At 53.8% G+C, this 20023-nt stretch overlaps 1 protein-coding gene across 7 annotated transcripts in view; it reads right to left on the reverse strand.

Moving 5' to 3' along the window:
* The window catches only part of LOC114766344 (uncharacterized), a 32133-nt gene that overhangs the window by 7970 nt on the left and 4140 nt on the right, over positions 1–20023 (reverse strand). For 6 of the 7 annotated variants that reach the window (XM_028957073.1, XM_028957078.1, XM_028957077.1 and 3 more), the window contains 5 exons: positions 19717–19785; positions 18600–18695; positions 18381–18479; positions 18145–18234; positions 17958–18050 (listed from right to left, as the gene is read on the reverse strand). In XM_028957073.1, the coding sequence (XP_028812906.1) occupies positions 17958–18050; positions 18145–18234; positions 18381–18479; positions 18600–18695; positions 19717–19785 (447 nt within the window). The remainder of the gene's footprint in view (positions 1–17957; positions 18051–18144; positions 18235–18380; positions 18480–18599; positions 18696–19716; positions 19786–20023) is intronic. The other variant, XM_028957075.1, reaches the window with a different exon arrangement.

Here is a 20023-nt window from a genome sequence, read left to right on the forward strand (position 1 = left end):
TCCCCATGACGTACCATGACGTGCCCATGACGTACCCATGACGTCCCCATGACGTCCCCATGACGTACCATGACGTGCCCATGACGTCCCCATGACGTACCATGACGTGCCCATGACGTCCCCATGACGTGCCCATGACGCGCCCATGACGTCCCCATGACGTCCCCATGACGTGCCCATGCCGTACCATGCCATCCCCGTGATGTGCTAGTGATGCCCATGACGTGCCCATGACGTGCCCATGACATCCCCATGACGTCCCCGTGACGTGCCAGTGACGTGCCCGTCACGTGCCAGTGACATCCCGTGCTGTCCGGTGACGTCCCTGTGACGTCCATATGACATTCTTCTGACGTCCCCATGATGTCCCCATGACGTGTCGTTGACGTGCCCATGACGTGCCCCTGATGTGCCATGACGTGCCCCTGACGTACCATGACGTCCGTATGATGTCCCCATGACGTGCCCATGACGTCCACTTGACGTGCCCATAACGTACCATGACTTGTCCATGACGTACCATGACGTGCCCATGACGTCCCCATGACGTACCATGACGTCCCCCTGAAGTGCCATGACGTGCCCCTGACGTACCATGACGTCCCCTGACGTACCATGACGTCCCTATGACGTCCCCATGACGTACCCATGACGTGCCCATGACGTCCCCATGACGTACCCATGACGTGCCCATGCCGTACCATGCCATCCCCGTGACATGCCTGTGACGTGCTAGTGACGTCCGGTGACGTCCCCGTGACGTGCCCATGACGTCCACGTGACGTGCCCATGATGTACCATGACTTGCCCATGACGTGCCCATGACGTCCCCATGACGTACCATGACGTACCATGACGTCCCTATGACGTCCCCATGACGTGCCCATGACGTGCCCCTGACGTACCATGACGTGTCCATGACGTACCATGACGTGTCCATGACATCATGCCCATGCCGTACCATGCCATCCCCGTGATGTGCTAGTGATGCCCATGACGTGCCCATGACGTGCCCATGACATCCCCATGACGTCCCCGTGACGTGCCAGTGACGTGCCCGTCACGTGCCAGTGACATCCCGTGCTGTCCGGTGACGTCCCTGTGACGTCCATATGACATTCTTCTGACGTCCCCATGATGTCCCCATGACGTGTCGTTGACGTGCCCATGACGTGCCCCTGATGTGCCATGACGTGCCCCTGACGTACCATGACGTCCGTATGATGTCCCCATGACGTGCCCATGACGTCCACTTGACGTGCCCATAACGTACCATGACTTGTCCATGACGTACCATGACGTGCCCATGACGTCCCCATGACGTACCATGACGTCCCCCTGAAGTGCCATGACGTGCCCCTGACGTACCATGACGTCCCCTGACGTACCATGACGTCCCTATGACGTCCCCATGACGTACCCATGACGTGCCCATGACGTCCCCATGACGTACCCATGACGTGCCCATGCCGTACCATGCCATCCCCGTGACATGCCTGTGACGTGCTAGTGACGTCCGGTGACGTCCCCGTGACGTGCCCATGACGTCCACGTGACGTGCCCATGATGTACCATGACTTGCCCATGACGTGCCCATGACGTCCCCATGACGTACCATGACGTACCATGACGTCCCTATGACGTCCCCATGACGTGCCCATGACGTGCCCCTGACGTACCATGACGTGTCCATGACGTACCATGACGTGTCCATGACGTGCCCATGACGTACCATGACGTGCCCATGACGTACCATGACGTGCACATGACGTCCCCATGACGTACCATGACGTTGTGGAAGGAAAATTTAGTAGGCCCGAACACTCCACGTGTTTCACCTTTAGTCATGGAACAGTCAGAAGACAACTGTGTATCTTAGGTCTGACCTTGTTGATGCAAAGGTTTGACGCAAAAACTAGACATAAACTGATAAAAGAAAGGTTCTGTGACGTTGATGGGCGCCACTGTCCAAAGTGGTGCGAGCTTGCTTTTCGACCTTGTACACCCCAGATGTATAAATGCTTGTGAACTGTAATCAAGCGGGGGGATGTTCTCTTGTGGGTCCCCCCGTGCGCGGTAAAATAAACTTGGATAATCAATTCAGTTGACTTCCTTTATTGCAGCTCCCCAGACGGCAGAATTTCCACGACAATTGGCGTCACGAACAGGATCCGCGTGAATCCGCCAGGACATGACCGGAGTGGCTGGTCACCCTGGGTCACCAAGATCCATCTCCCAAACCTCGTCTTAGAGTTTCGGAGTGACTGGGACTGCGGTCAGTGTCCTTGGCCGATTCCGCCGGGATTTTTCTCTTTTCTGTCATCTGGGGACGCGAACACGGTGAGCTAAAATATTCCACCTCTCAAACATTTAATGAAAACTGCAGAATTTAGAAGATTAATAAATCCAAAATCAAATTGATAAGGGGAATTGCATATTTGCTTTATTCTGTAGTCAACTGAGTTGATCCAACTAAGCGAGTGTCACTTTTTATTTTGTTTAATAGAGGTTAGTCCTCTGAGTAAAGGATCTTGGAGATCGAGTGTGAAATAAGTGTGAGCCTTCTTTACAAGATAAAAAAAAATCATTAAGGAATATTTCAATCAGTGTGAGTAATAAGGCAAGAGCACAAAGGGAAAACGTGAAACGGGAAGAATTGTGAGCCATTAGTTATCTGTGAGCTCTCTTAGCAAGAGCAGTTGTTTTCGTTGGACTGTGAATTCCCCGGGCAAACTCGAGAAAGCTGTGTGCGTAAAAAATGGGAAATAAAAGTGGGAAAAGTGACACTCCTATTAGTCCCGAAACTAAGTTAATGATACAGATGAAACAGAAATATGGTGATGATGTGTGTAATCATCTGGTGGACTGGCATGAAAATTACGGTTTTCCTGCGGGTGGGTCTCTTAGTCAAACTCAGCTAAAAAAGCTGAAGGAGGGGCTAGAGGGTAGCAGGCAAAAAATACTGCAGTCAAGTAAAAGTAAAGTAATTCGGAAAATGCTTATAATGGAAGACTGTTTTAAAATATGGGAAGCAGAGAGCGACCGAAGAGACAAGCAAAACACCCTGAACGCTCTGACTGCGCTGACTGTGGGAAAGAAAACAAAAGGGGAGACCACGCTGAACCTTGATACCAAAAAAAAATTCTCTGATACTGCACCTGCCTCGTTGTATCCGTCATTACAGGGCGCACGGGTCGACCTGAGTTTGGACTCCATCCCTCCGCCCTACCCCCAACAGCAACCCCCACTGGAACAGCAGCAACTCCCGCTGGAGAAACCTTTACAAGAACAGCAGAAACCACCACAGCATGATGGCGTCACTGCTTCAACTTCAGAGGGAAAAAACACCACCAGAGCAGCCGCCCCATATTCTCCACCCAAGACCCGGTCTGCCACCACATCTTCTGAACCATCAGGACCCTCAACTGCAACTCTCCCCATGATTCAGGTCGCTGGGACAGTGGGGCCTACATTTGTTTACAGACCATGGACAACGGAAGACCTTCTGAACTCTTCCAAGCATCTCCCAAATGCAGATCGAGGGGGTGCGGCCCTGTCCAAAGCCGTGAGCGATTTCATCAGAGAATTCACACCGACATCCACCGAAATGGCCCGAGTCCTGCTGAGGCACATGACCCCTGCGCAGTATGGTCAGCTACGTGAACATTTCACTACCCATCATCAGCCCTGCACCCCTGGTTGGGCATCTGCTGATCAAAACGACATTGGTGCAGTGCGGGGAGATGCAGACTACAGATGCTGGGCTGAAGGACTTGTGATCGCGATCGCTGGCAACTTTCCTACTGCCTGTGACCTTTCCAAAATCAGCATGTGTGCTCAGCAGCCGTTGGAGTCAGCAGAAGATTTTTTGATTCGACTCCAAGTTGTGTTTGATGACCACAGCGGCCTTGCTCGCCCCCATGATTACCCTGGACAAGGTATGACACCGTACGAAGCGCTCCTGAAAAATACCTTCATTGATGGCCTTCTCCCCCCCCTCAGTGAAGCAACAAAGACTTCCTGCATCTTGTGGGCAGATGCTACAGTGCGTCTCGCTGAAGTTCTGCGCCATGCGCGCCACGCCCAGGCCAGACAGGCGGAAGCGAGGATCAAAGAAGACAACAAAAACAAAGATTCAACCCACAGGGCACAACTGGCTCTGTTGCAGCATGCTGCTGCCAACTCCACTTCATATCGCGGGCCGGATGTGTGCTTCAGGTGTAACCAAAGGGGACACTGGGCACGAGATTGCACCAAAAGATGGAGAGGACAGTGGAGACCACGAAGCGAGGAACAATCGGATGTGTGCTTCAACTGTGGCCAAAGCGGACATTGGTTACGAGAATGTCCCAATGAAGAAAGAGGATGGAGCAGAGGACATGGTGTTCCATATGGCGAGAGACGTGGACACAGAGGAGAACACACCCACCATGAACAATCCCAAACAGCCTGACTGGTGAAGCGGGGCGGAGCTCCAAACGAAGGCGCGGCTGCAGCCCTGAAGGAGGCTCCAACCAAGGTCATGCACACCCACACAGACACACTCACACACATTCCAACAAAGGTCCTGGGGACAGTGAAGTGGTTCAACGTACGCAACGGCTACGGTTTCATCAACAGGAATGACACAAAAGAAGATGTTTTTGTACACCAGACTGCCATAAAGAAAAACAACCCAAGAAAATACCTCCGCAGTGTTGGGGACGGTGAGACTGTGGAGTTTGATGTCGTTGAAGGGGAGAAGGGTGCCAAGGCGGCCGATTCCCCTGATACAACTTACATTGATACCATAGGTATTCCCAGAGGTGTGTCCGACGAATACATATTAGTTAATCAAATAGCTGCAGGCTTTGAATACATTTTTTTTTTTAATAACTCCTAACAAAAATGTTGACAGAATCAATTACATTCATTACAATGTGCAGCGCTTATCAAACTTCACTAGAGATGGATTTGAGACTGTACATGGACAACTTAAAGCCACCTCACTTATGGCCTTCCAGAACCGCATTGCTGTTGATATGTTATTAGCGGAGAAAGGCGGAGTTTGCTCAATTTTTGGCGACCAATGCTGCACCTTTATCCCCAACAACACGGCCCCCCTGGGAAAGTTGACTCGTGCAGTAGATGGGCTTAGAACCCTCAGTGCTAAATTGAACGAACACTCAGGAATTGACACTTCTATGTGGGACAATATGTTTGGGAAATATAAAAATCTAGCTATCTCCATCTGCATGGCCCTTGCTGTATTCTCCTCTGTCTTGATTCTCTGTGGATGCTGTTGCATCCCCTGTGTTAGAGCATTGCTAGTCAGACTTATTGATACTGCCATAGGTCAAAAAGTTCCCCTTCTTCTCTATTCACGGCTCCCCCAACAGGACTCCAAACCCCAGAACCCCAACAACGATGATGTAAAGTGTGAAGTGTGGAAGGAAAATTTAGTAGGCCCGAACACTCCACGTGTTTCACCTTTAGTCATGGAACAGTTAGAAGACAACAACTGTGTATCTTAGGTCTGACCTTGTTGATGCAAAAGTTTGACGCAAAAACTAGACATAAACTGATAAAAGAAAGGTTCTGTGACGTTGATGGGCGCCACTGTCCAAAGTGGTGCGAGCTTGCTTTTCGACCTTGTACACCCCAGATGTATAAATGCTTGTGAACTGTAATCAAGCGGGGGGATGTTCTCTTGTGGGTCCCCCCGTGCGCGGTAAAATAAACTTGGAAAATCAATTCAGTTGACTTCCTTTATTGCAGCTCCCCAGACGGCAGAATTTCCACCACAACGTGCCCATGACGTACCCATGACGTCCCCATGACGTCCCCATGACGTACCATGACGTGCCCATGACGTCCCCATGACGTACCATGACGTGCCCATGACGTCCCCATGACGTACCATGACGTACCATGACGTCCCTATGACGTCCCCATGACGTGCCCATGACGTGCCCCTGACGTACCATGACGTGTCCATGACGTACCATGACGTCCCCATGATGTGCCCATGACGTACCATGACGTGCCCATGATGTACGATGACGTGCACATGACGTCCCCATGACGTCCCCATGACGTACCATGACGTGCCCATGACGTCCCCATGACGTACCATGACGTGCCCATGACGTCCCCATGACGTCACCATGACGTACCATGACGTGCCCATGACATCCCCATGACGTCCCCGTGACGTGCCAGTGACGTGCCCGTCATGTGCCAGTGACATCCCGTGCTGTCCGGTGACGTCCCTGTGACGTCCCTATGACATGCTTCTGACGTCCTCATGATGTCCCCATGACGTGTCGTTGACGTGCCCATGACGTGCCCCTGATGTGCCATGACGTGCCCCTGACGTACCATGACGTCCGTATGACGTCCCCATGACGTGCCCATGACGTCCACTTGACGTGCCCATAACGTACCATGACTTGCCCATGACGTACCATGACGTGCCCATGACGTCCCCATGACGTACCATGACGTCCCTCTGAAGTGCCATGACGTGCCCCTGACGTACCATGACGTCCCCATGACGTGCCCATGACGTGCCCATGACGTGCCCATGACGTACCCATGACGTCCCCGTGACGTGCCAGTGACGTGCCCGTGACGTGCCAGTGACATCCCGTGCTGTCCGGTGACGTCCCTGTGACGTCCCTATGACATGCTTCTGACGTCCCCATGATGTGCCCATGACGTCCCCATGACGTGCCCATGACGTACCATGACGTCCCCATGATGTACCTTGACGTCCCCATGACGTACCATGACTTGCCCATGACGTGCCCATGACGTACCATGACGTGCCCATGACGTGCCCATGACGTACCATGACGTGCCCATGACGTGCCCATGACATCCGCGTGACGTACCATGACGTGCCCATGACGTACCATGACTTGCCCATGATGTACCATAACCTGCGCATGACGTACCATGACGTGCCCATGACGTACCATGACGTGCCCATGACGTACCATGATGTACCCATGACGTACCATGACGTGCCCATGACGTACCATGATGTACCATGACGTACCATGACGTGACCATGACATGCCCATGACGTGCCCATGACGTACCATGACGTACCATGACGTGCCCATGACGTGCCCATGACGTCCCCATGACGTCCCCATGACGTACCATGACGTGCCCATGACGTACCATGACTTGCCCATGACGTACCATGACATGCCCATGACGTGCCCATGACGTACCATGACGTGCCCATGACGTGCCCATGACGTCCCCCTGACGTACCATGACGTACCATGACGTGCCCATGACGTACCATGACTTGCCCATGACGTACCATGACTTGCCCATGACGTACCATAACCTGGCCACAAAGTTCCCATGACGTACCATGACGTGCCCATGACGTGCCCATGACATATCATGACGTACCTAAGACGTACCATGACGTGCCCATGATGTGCCCATGTCGTGCCCATGACGTCCCTATGACGTGCCAATGACGTACCATGACGTCCCCAAGATGTACCATGACGTCCCCGTGACGTACCATGACGTGCCCATGACGTACCATGACTTGCCCGTGACGTACCATAACCTGCCCATGACGTACCATCATGTGCCCATGACGTCCCCATGATGTACCATGACGTGCCCCTGATGTGCCATGGTGTGCCCCTGACGTACCATGACGTCCCTATGACGTCCCCATGACGTGCCCATGACGTGCCCATGACGTGCCCATGACATGCCCATGACGTACCATGACGTGCCCATGACGTCCCTATGACATGCCCATGACGTGCCCATGACGTGCCCATGACTTGCCCATGACGTACCATGACGTGCCCCTGACTCCAAACCCCAGAACCCCAACAACGATGATGTAAAGTGTGAAGTGTGGAAGGAAAATTTAGTAGGCCCGAACACTCCACGTGTTTCACCTTTAGTCATGGAACAGTTAGAAGACAACAACTGTGTATCTTAGGTCTGACCTTGTTGATGCAAAAGTTTGACGCAAAAACTAGACATAAACTGATAAAAGAAAGGTTCTGTGACGTTGATGGGCGCCACTGTCCAAAGTGGTGCGAGCTTGCTTTTCGACCTTGTACACCCCAGATGTATAAATGCTTGTGAACTGTAATCAAGCGGGGGGATGTTCTCTTGTGGGTCCCCCCGTGCGCGGTAAAATAAACTTGGATAATCAATTCAGTTGACTTCCTTTATTGCAGCTCCCCAGACGGCAGAATTTCCACCACAACGTGCCCATGACGTACCCATGACATCCCCATGACGTCCCCATGACGTGCCCATGACATATCATGACGTACCTAAGACGTGCCCATGACGTACCATGATATCCACATGACGTCCCCATGACGTCCCCATGACGTGCCCATGACGTGCCCCTGACGTGCCCATGACGTACCATGATATCCACATGACGTCCCCATGACGTCCCCATGACGTGCCCATGACGTGCCCCTGACATACCATGACGTGCCCATGACGTACCATGACGTCCCCATGACGTGCCCATGACATACCATGACGTGCCCATGACATCCCCATGACGTACCATGACGTGCCCATGACGTCCCCATGACGTGCTCATGATGAGTCCATGACGTCCCCATGACATACCCATGATGTGCCAATGACGTACCATGAGGTCCCCATGATGTACCATGACATCCCCATGACGTACCATGACGTGCCCATGACGTACCATGACGTGCCCATGACGTACCATAACCTGCCCATGACGTACCATCACGTGCCCATGACGTCCCCATGACATATCATGACGTACCCCTGATGTGCCATGACGTGCCCCTGAAGTACCATAACGTCCCTATGACGTCCCCATGATGTGCCCATGACGTGCCCATGACTTGCCCATGACGTGCCCATGACGTACCATGATGTCCCCATGACGTCCCCATGACGTCCCCATGACGTACCCATGACGTGCCCCTGACGTACCATGACGTCCCTCTGACGTTCCCATGACTTGCCCATGACGTACCATGTCATGCCCATGCTGTACCATGACGTGACGTGCCCCTGACGTACCATGACGTCCGTATGACGTCCCCATGACGTGCCCATGACGTCCACTTGACGTGCCCATAACGTACCATGACTTGCCCATGACGTACCATGACATGCCCATGACGTCCCCATGACGTACCATGACGTCCCCCTGAAGTGCCATGACGTGCCCCTGACGTACCATGACGTCCCCATGACATGCCCATGACGTGCCCATGACGTGCCCATGACGTCCCCATGACGTCCCCGTGACGTGCCAGTGACGTGCCCGTGACGTGCCCGTGACGTGCCAGTGACATCCCGTGCTGTCCGGTTACGTCCCTGTGACGTACCTATGACATGCTTCTGACGTCCCCATGATGTGCCCATGACGTCCCCATGACGTGCCCATGACGTACCATGACGTCCCCATGATGTACCTTGACGTCCCCATGACGTACCATGACTTGCCCATGACGTACCATAACCTGCCCATGACGTACCATCACGTGCCCATGACGTCCCCATGACGTACCATGACGTGCCCCTGATGTGCCCCTGACGTACCATGACGTCCCTATGACGTCCCCATGACGTGCCCATGACGTGCCCATGACGTCCCCATGACGTACCCATGACGTGCCCATGCCGTACCATGCCATCCCCGTGACATGCCTGTGACGTGCTAGTGACGTCCGGTGACGTCCCCGTGACGTGCCCATGACGTCCACGTGACGTGCCCATGATGTACCATGACTTGCCCATGACGTACCATGACGTGCCATGACGTCCCCATGACGTACCATGACGTACCATGACGTACCATGACGTCCATATGACGTCCCCATGACGTGCCCATGACGTGCCCATGACGTACCATGACGTGCCCATGACGTACCATGACGTGCCCATGACGTGCCCATGACGTGCCCACGGGATGCCAGTGACATCCCGTGCTGTCCGGTGACGTCCCTGTGACGTCCCTATGACATGCTTCTGACGTCCCCATGATGTGCCCATGACGTGCCCATGACGTGCCCATGACGTACCATAACCTGCCCATGACGTACCATCACGTGCCCATGACGTGCCCGTGACGTGCCCCTGACGTACCATGACGTCCCCATGACGTGCCCATGACGTGCCCATGACGTGCCCATGACGTCCCCATGACGTCCCCGTGACGTGCCAGTGACGTGCCCGTGACGTGCCAGTGACATCCCGTGCTGTCCGGTTACGTACCTGTGACGTACCTATGACATGCTTCTGACGTCCCCATGATGTGCCCATGACGTCCCCATGACGTGCCCATGACGTACCATGACGTCCCCATGATGTACCTTGACGTCCCCATGACGTACCATGACTTGCCCATGACGTACCATAACCTGCCCATGACGTACCATCACGTGCCCATGACGTCCCCATGACGTACCATGACGTGCCCCTGATGTGCCCCTGACGTACCATGACGTCCCTATGACGTCCCCATGACGTGCCCATGACGTGCCCATGACGTCCCCATGACGTACCCATGACGTGCCCATGCCGTACCATGCCATCCCCGTGACATGCCTGTGACGTGCTAGTGACGTCCGGTGACGTCCCCGTGACGTGCCCATGACGTCCACGTGACGTGCCCATGATGTACCATGACTTGCCCATGACGTACCATGACGTACCATGACGTCCCCATGACGTACCATGACGTACCATGACGTCCCTATGACGTCCCCATGACGTGCCCATGACGTGCCCATGACGTGCCCATGACGTGCCCGTGACGTACCATGACGTCCCCTTGACGTGCCCATGACGTGCCCATGACGTGACCATGACGTGCCCCTGACGTCCCCATGACGTCCTCGTGACGTGCCAGTGACGTGCCCGTGACGTCCCAGTGACATCCCGTGCTGTCCGGTGACGTCCCTGTGACGTCCCTATGACATGCTTCTGACGTCCCCATGATGTGCCCATGACGTGTCGTTGACGTGCCCATGACGTGCCCATGACGTACCATGACTTGCCCATGACGTACCATAACCTGCCCATGACGTACCATCACGTGCCCATGACGTGCCCATGACGTCCCCATGACGTACCATGATGTGCCCCTGATGTGCCATGACGTGCCCCTGACGTACCATGACGTCCCCATGACGTGCCCATGACTTGCCCATGACGTACCATGACGTGCCCATGACGTACCATGATGTCCCCATGACGTCCCCATGACGTGCCCCTGACGTACCATGACGTCCCCCTGACGTTCCCATGGCGTCCCCATGACGTCCCCATGTTGTGCCCATGCTGTACCATGACGTGCCCAGGACGTACCATGACGTCCCCATGACGTGCCCATGATGTACCATGACGTGCACATGACGTCCCCATGACGTACCATTACGTGCCCATGACGTACCCATGACGTCCCCATGACGTACCATGACGTGCCCATGACGTCCCCATGACATACCAAAACGTGCCCATGACGTCCCCATGACGTCCCCATGACGTACCATGACGTCCCCATGACGTCCCCATGACGTACCATGACGTGCCCATGACGTGCCCATGACGTGCCCATGACGTACCATGACGTGCCCATGACGTCCCCATGACGCACCATGACGTGCCCATGACGTCCCCATGACGTCCCCATGACGTACCATGACGTCCCCATGACGTACCATGACGTCCCCATGACGTCCCCATGACGTCCCCATGACGTACCATGACGTGCCCATGACGTCCCCATGACGTACCATGACGTGCCCATGACGTCCCCATGACGTCCCCATGACGTACCATGACGTCCCCATGACGTCCCCATGACGTACCATGACGTCCCCATGACGTCCCCATGACGTGCCCATGACGTCCTTATGACGTCCCCATGACGTACCATGACGTCCCCATGACGTGCCCATGACGTGCCCATGACGTACCATAACGTGCCCATGAAGTGCCCATGACGTACCTAAGACGTACCATGACGTGCCCATGACGTCCCCATGACGTGCCCATGACGTACCATGACGTCCCCATGATGTACCTTGACGTCCCCATGACGTACCATTACGTGCCCATGACGTACCATGACTTGCCCATGACGTACCATCACGTGCCCATGACGTGCCCATGACGTGCCCATGACGTCCCCATGACGTCCCCATGACGTACCATGATATGCCCCTGATGTGCCATGACGTGCCCCTGACGTACCATGACGTCCCTATGACGTCCCTATGACGTGCCCATGACTTGCCCATGACGTACCATGACGTGCCCATGACGTACCATGACGTACCATGATGTCCCCATGACGTCCCCATGACGTGCCCCTGACGTACCATGACGTCCCCCTGACGTTCCCATGGCGTCCCCATGACGTCCCCATGTTGTGCCCATGCTGTACCATGACGTGCCCATGACGTACCATGACGTCCCCATGACGTGCCCATGACGTACCATGACGTGCCCATGACGTCCCCATGACGTACCATGACGTGCACATGACGTCCCCATGACGTACCATGACGTGCCCATGACGTACCCATGACGTCCCCATGACGTACCATGACGTGCCCATGACGTCTTCATGACGTACCATAATGTGCCCATGACGTCCCCATGACGTCCCCATGACGTACCATGACGTCCCCATGACGTCCCCATGACGTCCCCATGACGTACCATGACGTGCCCATGACGTCCCAATGACGTACCATGACGTGCCCATGACGTCCCCATGACGTACCATGACTTGCCCATGACATACCATGACGTGCCCATGACTTGCCCATGACGTGCCCATGACGTCCCCATGACGTCCCCATGACGTACCATGATGTGCCCCTGATGTGCCATGACGTGCCCCTGACGTACCATGACGTCCCTATGACGTCCCCATGACGTGCCCATGACTTGCCCATGACGTACCATGACGTGCCCATGACGTACCATGATGTCCCCATGACGTCCCCATGACGTGCCCCTGACGTACCATGACGTCCCCCTGACGTTCCCATGGCGTCCCCATGACGTCCCCATGTTGTGCCCATGCTGTACCATGACGTGCCCATGACGTACCATGACGTCCCCATGACGTGCCCATGACGTACCATGACGTGCCCATGACGTCCCCATGACGTACCATGACGTGCACATGACGTCCCCGTGACGTACCATGACGTACCCATGACGTCCCCATGACGTACCATGACGTGCCCATGACGTCTTCATGACGTACCATAACGTGCCCATGACGTCCCCATGACGTCCCCATGACGTACCATGACGTGCCCATGACGTCCCCATGACGTACCATGACGTGCCCATGACGTCCCCATGACGTCCCCATGACGTACCATGACGTCCCCATGACGTCCCCATGACGTACCATGACGTCCCCATGACGTCCCCATGACGTGCCCATGACGTCCTTATGACGTCCCCATGACGTACCATGACGTGCCCATGACGTCCCCATGACGTACCATGACGTGCCCATGACGTCCCCATGACGTCACCATGACGTACCATGACGTCCCCATGACGTCCCCATGACGTCCCCATGATGTACCATGACGTGCCCATGACGTACCATGACGTACCATGACGTCCCCATGACGTGCCCGTGACGTACCATGACGTCCCCTTGACGTGCCCATGACGTGCCCATGACGTCCCCATGACGTCCCCGTGACGTGCCAGTGACATCCCGTGCTGTCCGGTGACGTCCCTGTGACGTCCCTATGACATGCTTCTGACGTCCCCATGATGTGCCCATGACGTGTCGTTGACGTGCCCATGACGTACCATGACGTCCATATGACGTCCCCATGACGTGCCCATGACGTGCCCATGACGTACCATGACGTGCCCATGACGTACCATGACGTGCCCATGACGTCCCCATGACGTCACCATGACGTACCATGACGTACCATGACGTCCCCATGACGTCCCCATGACGTACCATGACGTGCCCATGACGTGCACATGACGTACCATGACGTCCCCATGACGTGCCCGTGACGTACCATGACGTCCCCTTGACGTGCCCATGACGTGCCCATGACGTGACCATGACGTGCCCCTGACGTCCCCATGACGTCCTCGTGACGTGCCAGTGACGTGCCCGTGACGTGCCAGTGACATCCCGTGCTGTCCGGTGACGTCCCTGTGACGTCCCTATGACATGCTTCTGACGTCCCCATGATGTGCCCATGACGTGTCGTTGACGTGCCCATGACGTGCCCATGACGTACCATGACTTGCCCATGACGTACCATAACCTGCCCATGACGTACCATCACGTGCCCATGACGTGCCCATGACGTCCCCATGACGTACCATGATGTGCCCCTGATGTGCCATGACGTGCCCCTGACGTACCATGACGTCCCTATGACGTCCCCATGACGTGCCCATGACTTGCCCATGACGTACCATGACGTGCCCATGACGTCCCCATGACGTGCCCATGACGTCCACTTGACGTGCCCATAACGTACCATGACTTGCCCATGACGTGCCCGTGACGTACCATGACATCCCCTTGACGTGCCCATGACGTGCCCATGACGTGACCATGACGTGCCCCTGACGTCCCCATGACGTCCTCGTGACGTGCCAGTGACGTGCCCGTGACGTGCCAGTGACATCCCGTGCTGTCCGGTGACGTCCCTGTGACGTCCCTATGACATGCTTCTGACGTGCCCATGACGTGTCGTTGACGTGCCCATGACGTGCCCATGACGTACCATGACTTGCCCATGACGTACCATAACCTGCCCATGACGTACCATCACGTGCCCATGACGTGCCCATGACGTCCCCATGACGTACCATGATGTGCCCCTGATGTGCCATGACGTGCCCCTGACGTACCATGACGTCCCCATGACGTGCCCATGACTTGCCCATGACGTACCATGACGTGCCCATGACGTACCATGATGTCCCCATGACGTCCCCATGACGTGCCCCTGACGTACCATGACGTCCCCCTGACGTTCCCATGGCGTCCCCATGACGTCCCCATGTTGTGCTCATGCTGTACCATGACGTGCCCATGACGTACCATGACGTCCCCATGACGTGCCCATGACGTACCATGACGTGCACATGACGTCCCCATGACGTACCATTACGTGCCCATGACGTACCCATGACGTCCCCATGACGTACCATGACGTGCCCATGACACTTAACCTTAAGTTGCCCATGAGGTACCATGACGTGCCCATGAGGTACCATGACATCCCCATGATGTACCTTGACGTCCCCATGACGTACCATTACGTGCCCATGACGTACCATGACTTGCCCATGACGTACCATCACGTGCCCATGACACTTAACCTTAAGTTGCTTATGAGGTACCATGACGTGCCCATGAGGTACCATGACATCCCCATGATGTACCTTGACGTCCCCATGACGTACCATTACGTGCCCATGACGTACCATGACTTGCCCATGACGTACCATCACGTGACCATGACGTGCCCATGACGTCCCCATGACGTACCATGATGTGCCCCTGATGTGCCATGACGTGCCCCTGACGTACCATGACGTACCATGACGTCCCTATGAGGTCCCCATGACGTGCCCATGACTTGCCCATGACGTACCATGACGTGCCCATGACGTACCATGATGTCCCCATGACGTCCCCATGACGTGCCCCTGACGTACCATGACGTCCCCCTGACGTTCCCATGGCGTCCCCATGACGTCCCCATGTTGTGCCCATGCTGTACCATGACGTGCCCATGACGTACCATGACGTGCCCATGACGTGCCCATGACGTCCCCATGACGTACCATGACGTGCACATGACGTCCCCATGACGTCCCCATGACGTACCATGACGTGCCCATGACGTACCCATGACGTCCCCATGACGTACCATGACGTGCCCATGACGTCCCCATGACGTACCATGACGTGCCCATGACGTCCCCATGACGTGCCCATGACGTACCATGACGTGCCCATGACGTACCTTGACGTCCCCATGACGTACCATTACGTGCCCATGACGTACCATGACTTGCCTATGACGTACCATAACGTGCCCATGACGTTCCCATGACGTCCCCATGACGTCCCCATGACGTACCATGATGTGCCCCTGATGTGCCATGACGTGCCCCTGACGTACCATGACGTCCCTATGACGTCCCCATGACGTGCCCATGACTTGCCCATGACGTACCATGACGTGCCCATGACGTGCCCATGACGTACCATGATGTCCCCATGACGTCCCCATGACGTGCCCCTGACGTACCATGACGTCCCCCTGACGTTCCCATGGCGTCCCCATGACGTCCCCATGTTGTGCCCATGCTGTACCATGACGTGCCCATGACGTACCATGACGTCCCCATGACGTGCCCATGACGTACCATGACGTGCCCATGACGTGCCCATGACGTACCATGACGTGCCCATGACGTGCCCATGACGTCCCCATGACGTACCATGACGTGCACATGACGTCCCCATGACGTACCATGACGTGCCCATGACGTACCCATGACGTCCCCATGACGTACCATGACGTGCCCATGACGTCCCCATGACGTACCATAACGTGCCCATGACGTCCCCATGACGTCCCCATGACGTACCATGACGTCCCCATGACGTCCCCATGACGTCCCCATGACGTGCCCATGACGTCCCCATGACGTACCATGACGTGCCCATGACGTCCCCATGACGTCCCCATGACGTACCATGACGTCCCCATGACGTACCATGACGTGCCCATGACGTCCCCATGACGTCCCCATGACCTACCATGACGTCCCCATGACGTCCCCATGACGTGCCCATGACGTGCCCATGACGTGCCCATGACATGCCCATGACGTCCCCATGACGTCCCCATGACGTCCCCATGACGTGCCCATGACGTCCCCATGACGTGCCCATGACGTGCCCATGACGTGCCCATGACATGCCCATGACGTCCCCATGACGTCCCCATGACGTCCCCATGACGTCCCCATGACGTGCCCATGACGTCCCCATGACGTGCCCATGACGTGCCCATGACGTGCCCATGACATGCCCATGACGTCCCCATGACGTCCCCATGACGTGCCCATGACGTCCCCATGACGTGCCCATGACGTGCCCATGACATGCCCATGACGTCCCCATGACGTCCCCATGACGTCCCCATGACGTGCCCATGACGTCCCCGTGACATGCCCATGACGTCCCCATGACGTCCCCATGACGTCCCCATGACGTGCCCATGACGTCCCCGTGACATGCCCATGACGTCCCCATGACGTCCCCAAGAAGTGCCCATGACTTGCCCATGACGTGCCCATAACGTACCATGCCGTGCCCATGACATCCCCATGACGTACCATGACGTGCCCCTGACGTACCATGACATCCCCATGACATCCCCATGACGTCCCCATGACGTGCCCATGACGTGCCCCTGAAGTACCATGAGGTCCCCATGACATGCCCATGACGTACCATGGCGTCCCCATGACGTACCATGACGTCCCCATGACGTGCCCATGACGTCCCCATGACGTCCCATGACGTACCATGACGTCCCCATGACGTTCCAAAAGCAGTTAAAACCCTAAATCATCTTTCATGTGTCTGGCCGCCTGTGGTTAAACCACCTAGACCAGGGGTCACAGCTCTACTACACGCATATTCCTGCTAGTAAAAACTCCGACTGTGAGTTTATCCCCATTTACAAACTGACATAAATCAACTGGAACCAAAGTTGAACTTTTTATGAGGTCATTTTACAGACAGTTTTATAGTTTTATAATTTCATTTGACAGAAGAGATCCTGAAATAAAGTCTGATTTTAGAATAGAATAGAATAAAATATTTCCTTCACTGCTAATCACTTGCTCTTCATGAACTCCACCGTACTCACGAGTTTTCATGACCAGTTCTGCAACCAGAGTTACGGAGTTCACCACACACAGGCCCACAGCTCCAGATATGTACATAATCCATTTTACACTTTCTGAAAAATCATGCAGTATATTTTACACACATGGTCAGGTCAGGCTGGTCCGTAAATACGTAACATCTGGGATGAATATTCATAAGTTCACTACCTGGATATGAGGGTCTGTGGAAAACATGTAAAAAATCACACATGGAGATGATCAGAAGCAGCACGACCACAGTCATCAGTCCAACATCATCTGCAATCAGAAAAATCAGAATGAAATAAATCAGTAAAAACGTGAAGAACGTCACCGATCACAGCAACATCACAGACTGAACACAGACAGATGAATCATTTACAATTACTATTCATGACAGAATGAGAACATCATCAGGAATTTACCTGCGTCCTCCAGGCCCTGATAAAAGTAATACAGAACGATTCCAATGGTTGTGAGACGAGACAGAATCCAAAGCCGAACAAAGATAATCCAAAATAAAACTGCAAATAAACCCAAATCATAATCAGTATAGAGATCAGTGTTGTGCTATTTGTGCTATTTGTACTGTGCTCTGTACTCACCAGTGAAATGTGTATATGAAGACGGAAGCTGCTACTCACCAGAAATGCTGACGCCACATCTTTTCACCATGATAACCAATATAGAAAAGATGACCGGTAATCCCATCATCACTGCAAACACGCTTATAAACACGACTAAAACAGAAAAAGGGAAGAATCAGAATTTCACTGTTAGTTTCAGCACCATTATAATGTCATGTCCACATGTCCTCTGGTGGATCTTTTTTAAACCCGGTTTTAGTACAGAATGGACCTTCATTTGGTTCTTTTCCCACATCAGATGCGGAATAAAACCTCCTGCTGACATGTGACCTGAGCAGGAACTTCACTTGTCAGATAATGAGCTCAATAACAAGAAAAGTCTCGGTTTTATCACACAGTGCCGTCTTCTCCTTCCACCTCCACGATGACATTATTACCGGGCTGACGGGACGCCGCTGACTGGACCGCCTCCAGATCGTCTTTCAGGGCGAAACCGGACGACGGGCGACGTCGCTGCGGCTCAAGTCGCTACGATAGAATTCCGAACCCTGGCGAGGGACAGTGGGTGGACTGACCACTTAAAGACGAGATGGGGAACCGCGATTGGGGCGACACGTTGGACAGGATAATCACGCTGGCCACGTCCATCGATCGACTACGTCCATCGGTTCGCTCATTTCTACCGTCGCTTTATCAGGAACTTGAGCAGAGTTGCACAACCCACGTTACACCTTCCTCAGCAGCTTCTGGGTCTGGACCCAGTAAATAAATGAAAATAAATTCATGTAAATTCAGTAAAATAAATTCATGCGACGAATAATTCCAGGACAGGAATAATGAGGCAGGAATAACAACAGGAATTCTGGATAATAGCAAAAACAGTAATATATAATAATATGATTTAAATGTATAAATATCCCTTAATAATTCTTTATTTTATTGTTTATTCTGTATGTATTATTTTTGACATTTGTATTTATTTGTCTATTTACTGATATTCCATCTTTTTCACGTCTTGACATTTCTAGTCCTGTTAAATAAAACACCCCAAAACCCAGATTTTAAGCAGCATGTTGTAAATGACGTGTCTGCTGCTGGAAACAGAACCACGATGATTTAATAAAGTGTAGCTATTATTAATCTGCTCTGTTCACTTTTAATAATTTTTACTTACCTTCATTCAGTCGTCGAGATATGAAAACCAGCACAAACATGTATATAAAGTCTGTAAAATATCCTCTTCCTGTAATGAGAATTTGAATCTGTCAGGTGTGAACTGCTAGTACGACTACAACTATTAGCTGTTATATCTGTATGAAGGAAGTTTATAGCGGCACGAAGGGTCAAATATATTTTAATAGAAAGTATTTTTTGTTCTTCAAATGTGATGTGTTAACTCCTTTTGTGGAAATGAAGGAAATTCATTCATTTTCATTTTAAATCATATTTTTTGTGTATGAAACTGGTGTCCCAAACATTCC

The sequence above is a fragment of the Denticeps clupeoides genome, chromosome 16 (genome assembly GCF_900700375.1).
Source record: "Denticeps clupeoides chromosome 16, fDenClu1.1, whole genome shotgun sequence".
In the NCBI taxonomy this organism is placed as follows: domain Eukaryota; kingdom Metazoa; phylum Chordata; class Actinopteri; order Clupeiformes; family Denticipitidae; genus Denticeps; species Denticeps clupeoides.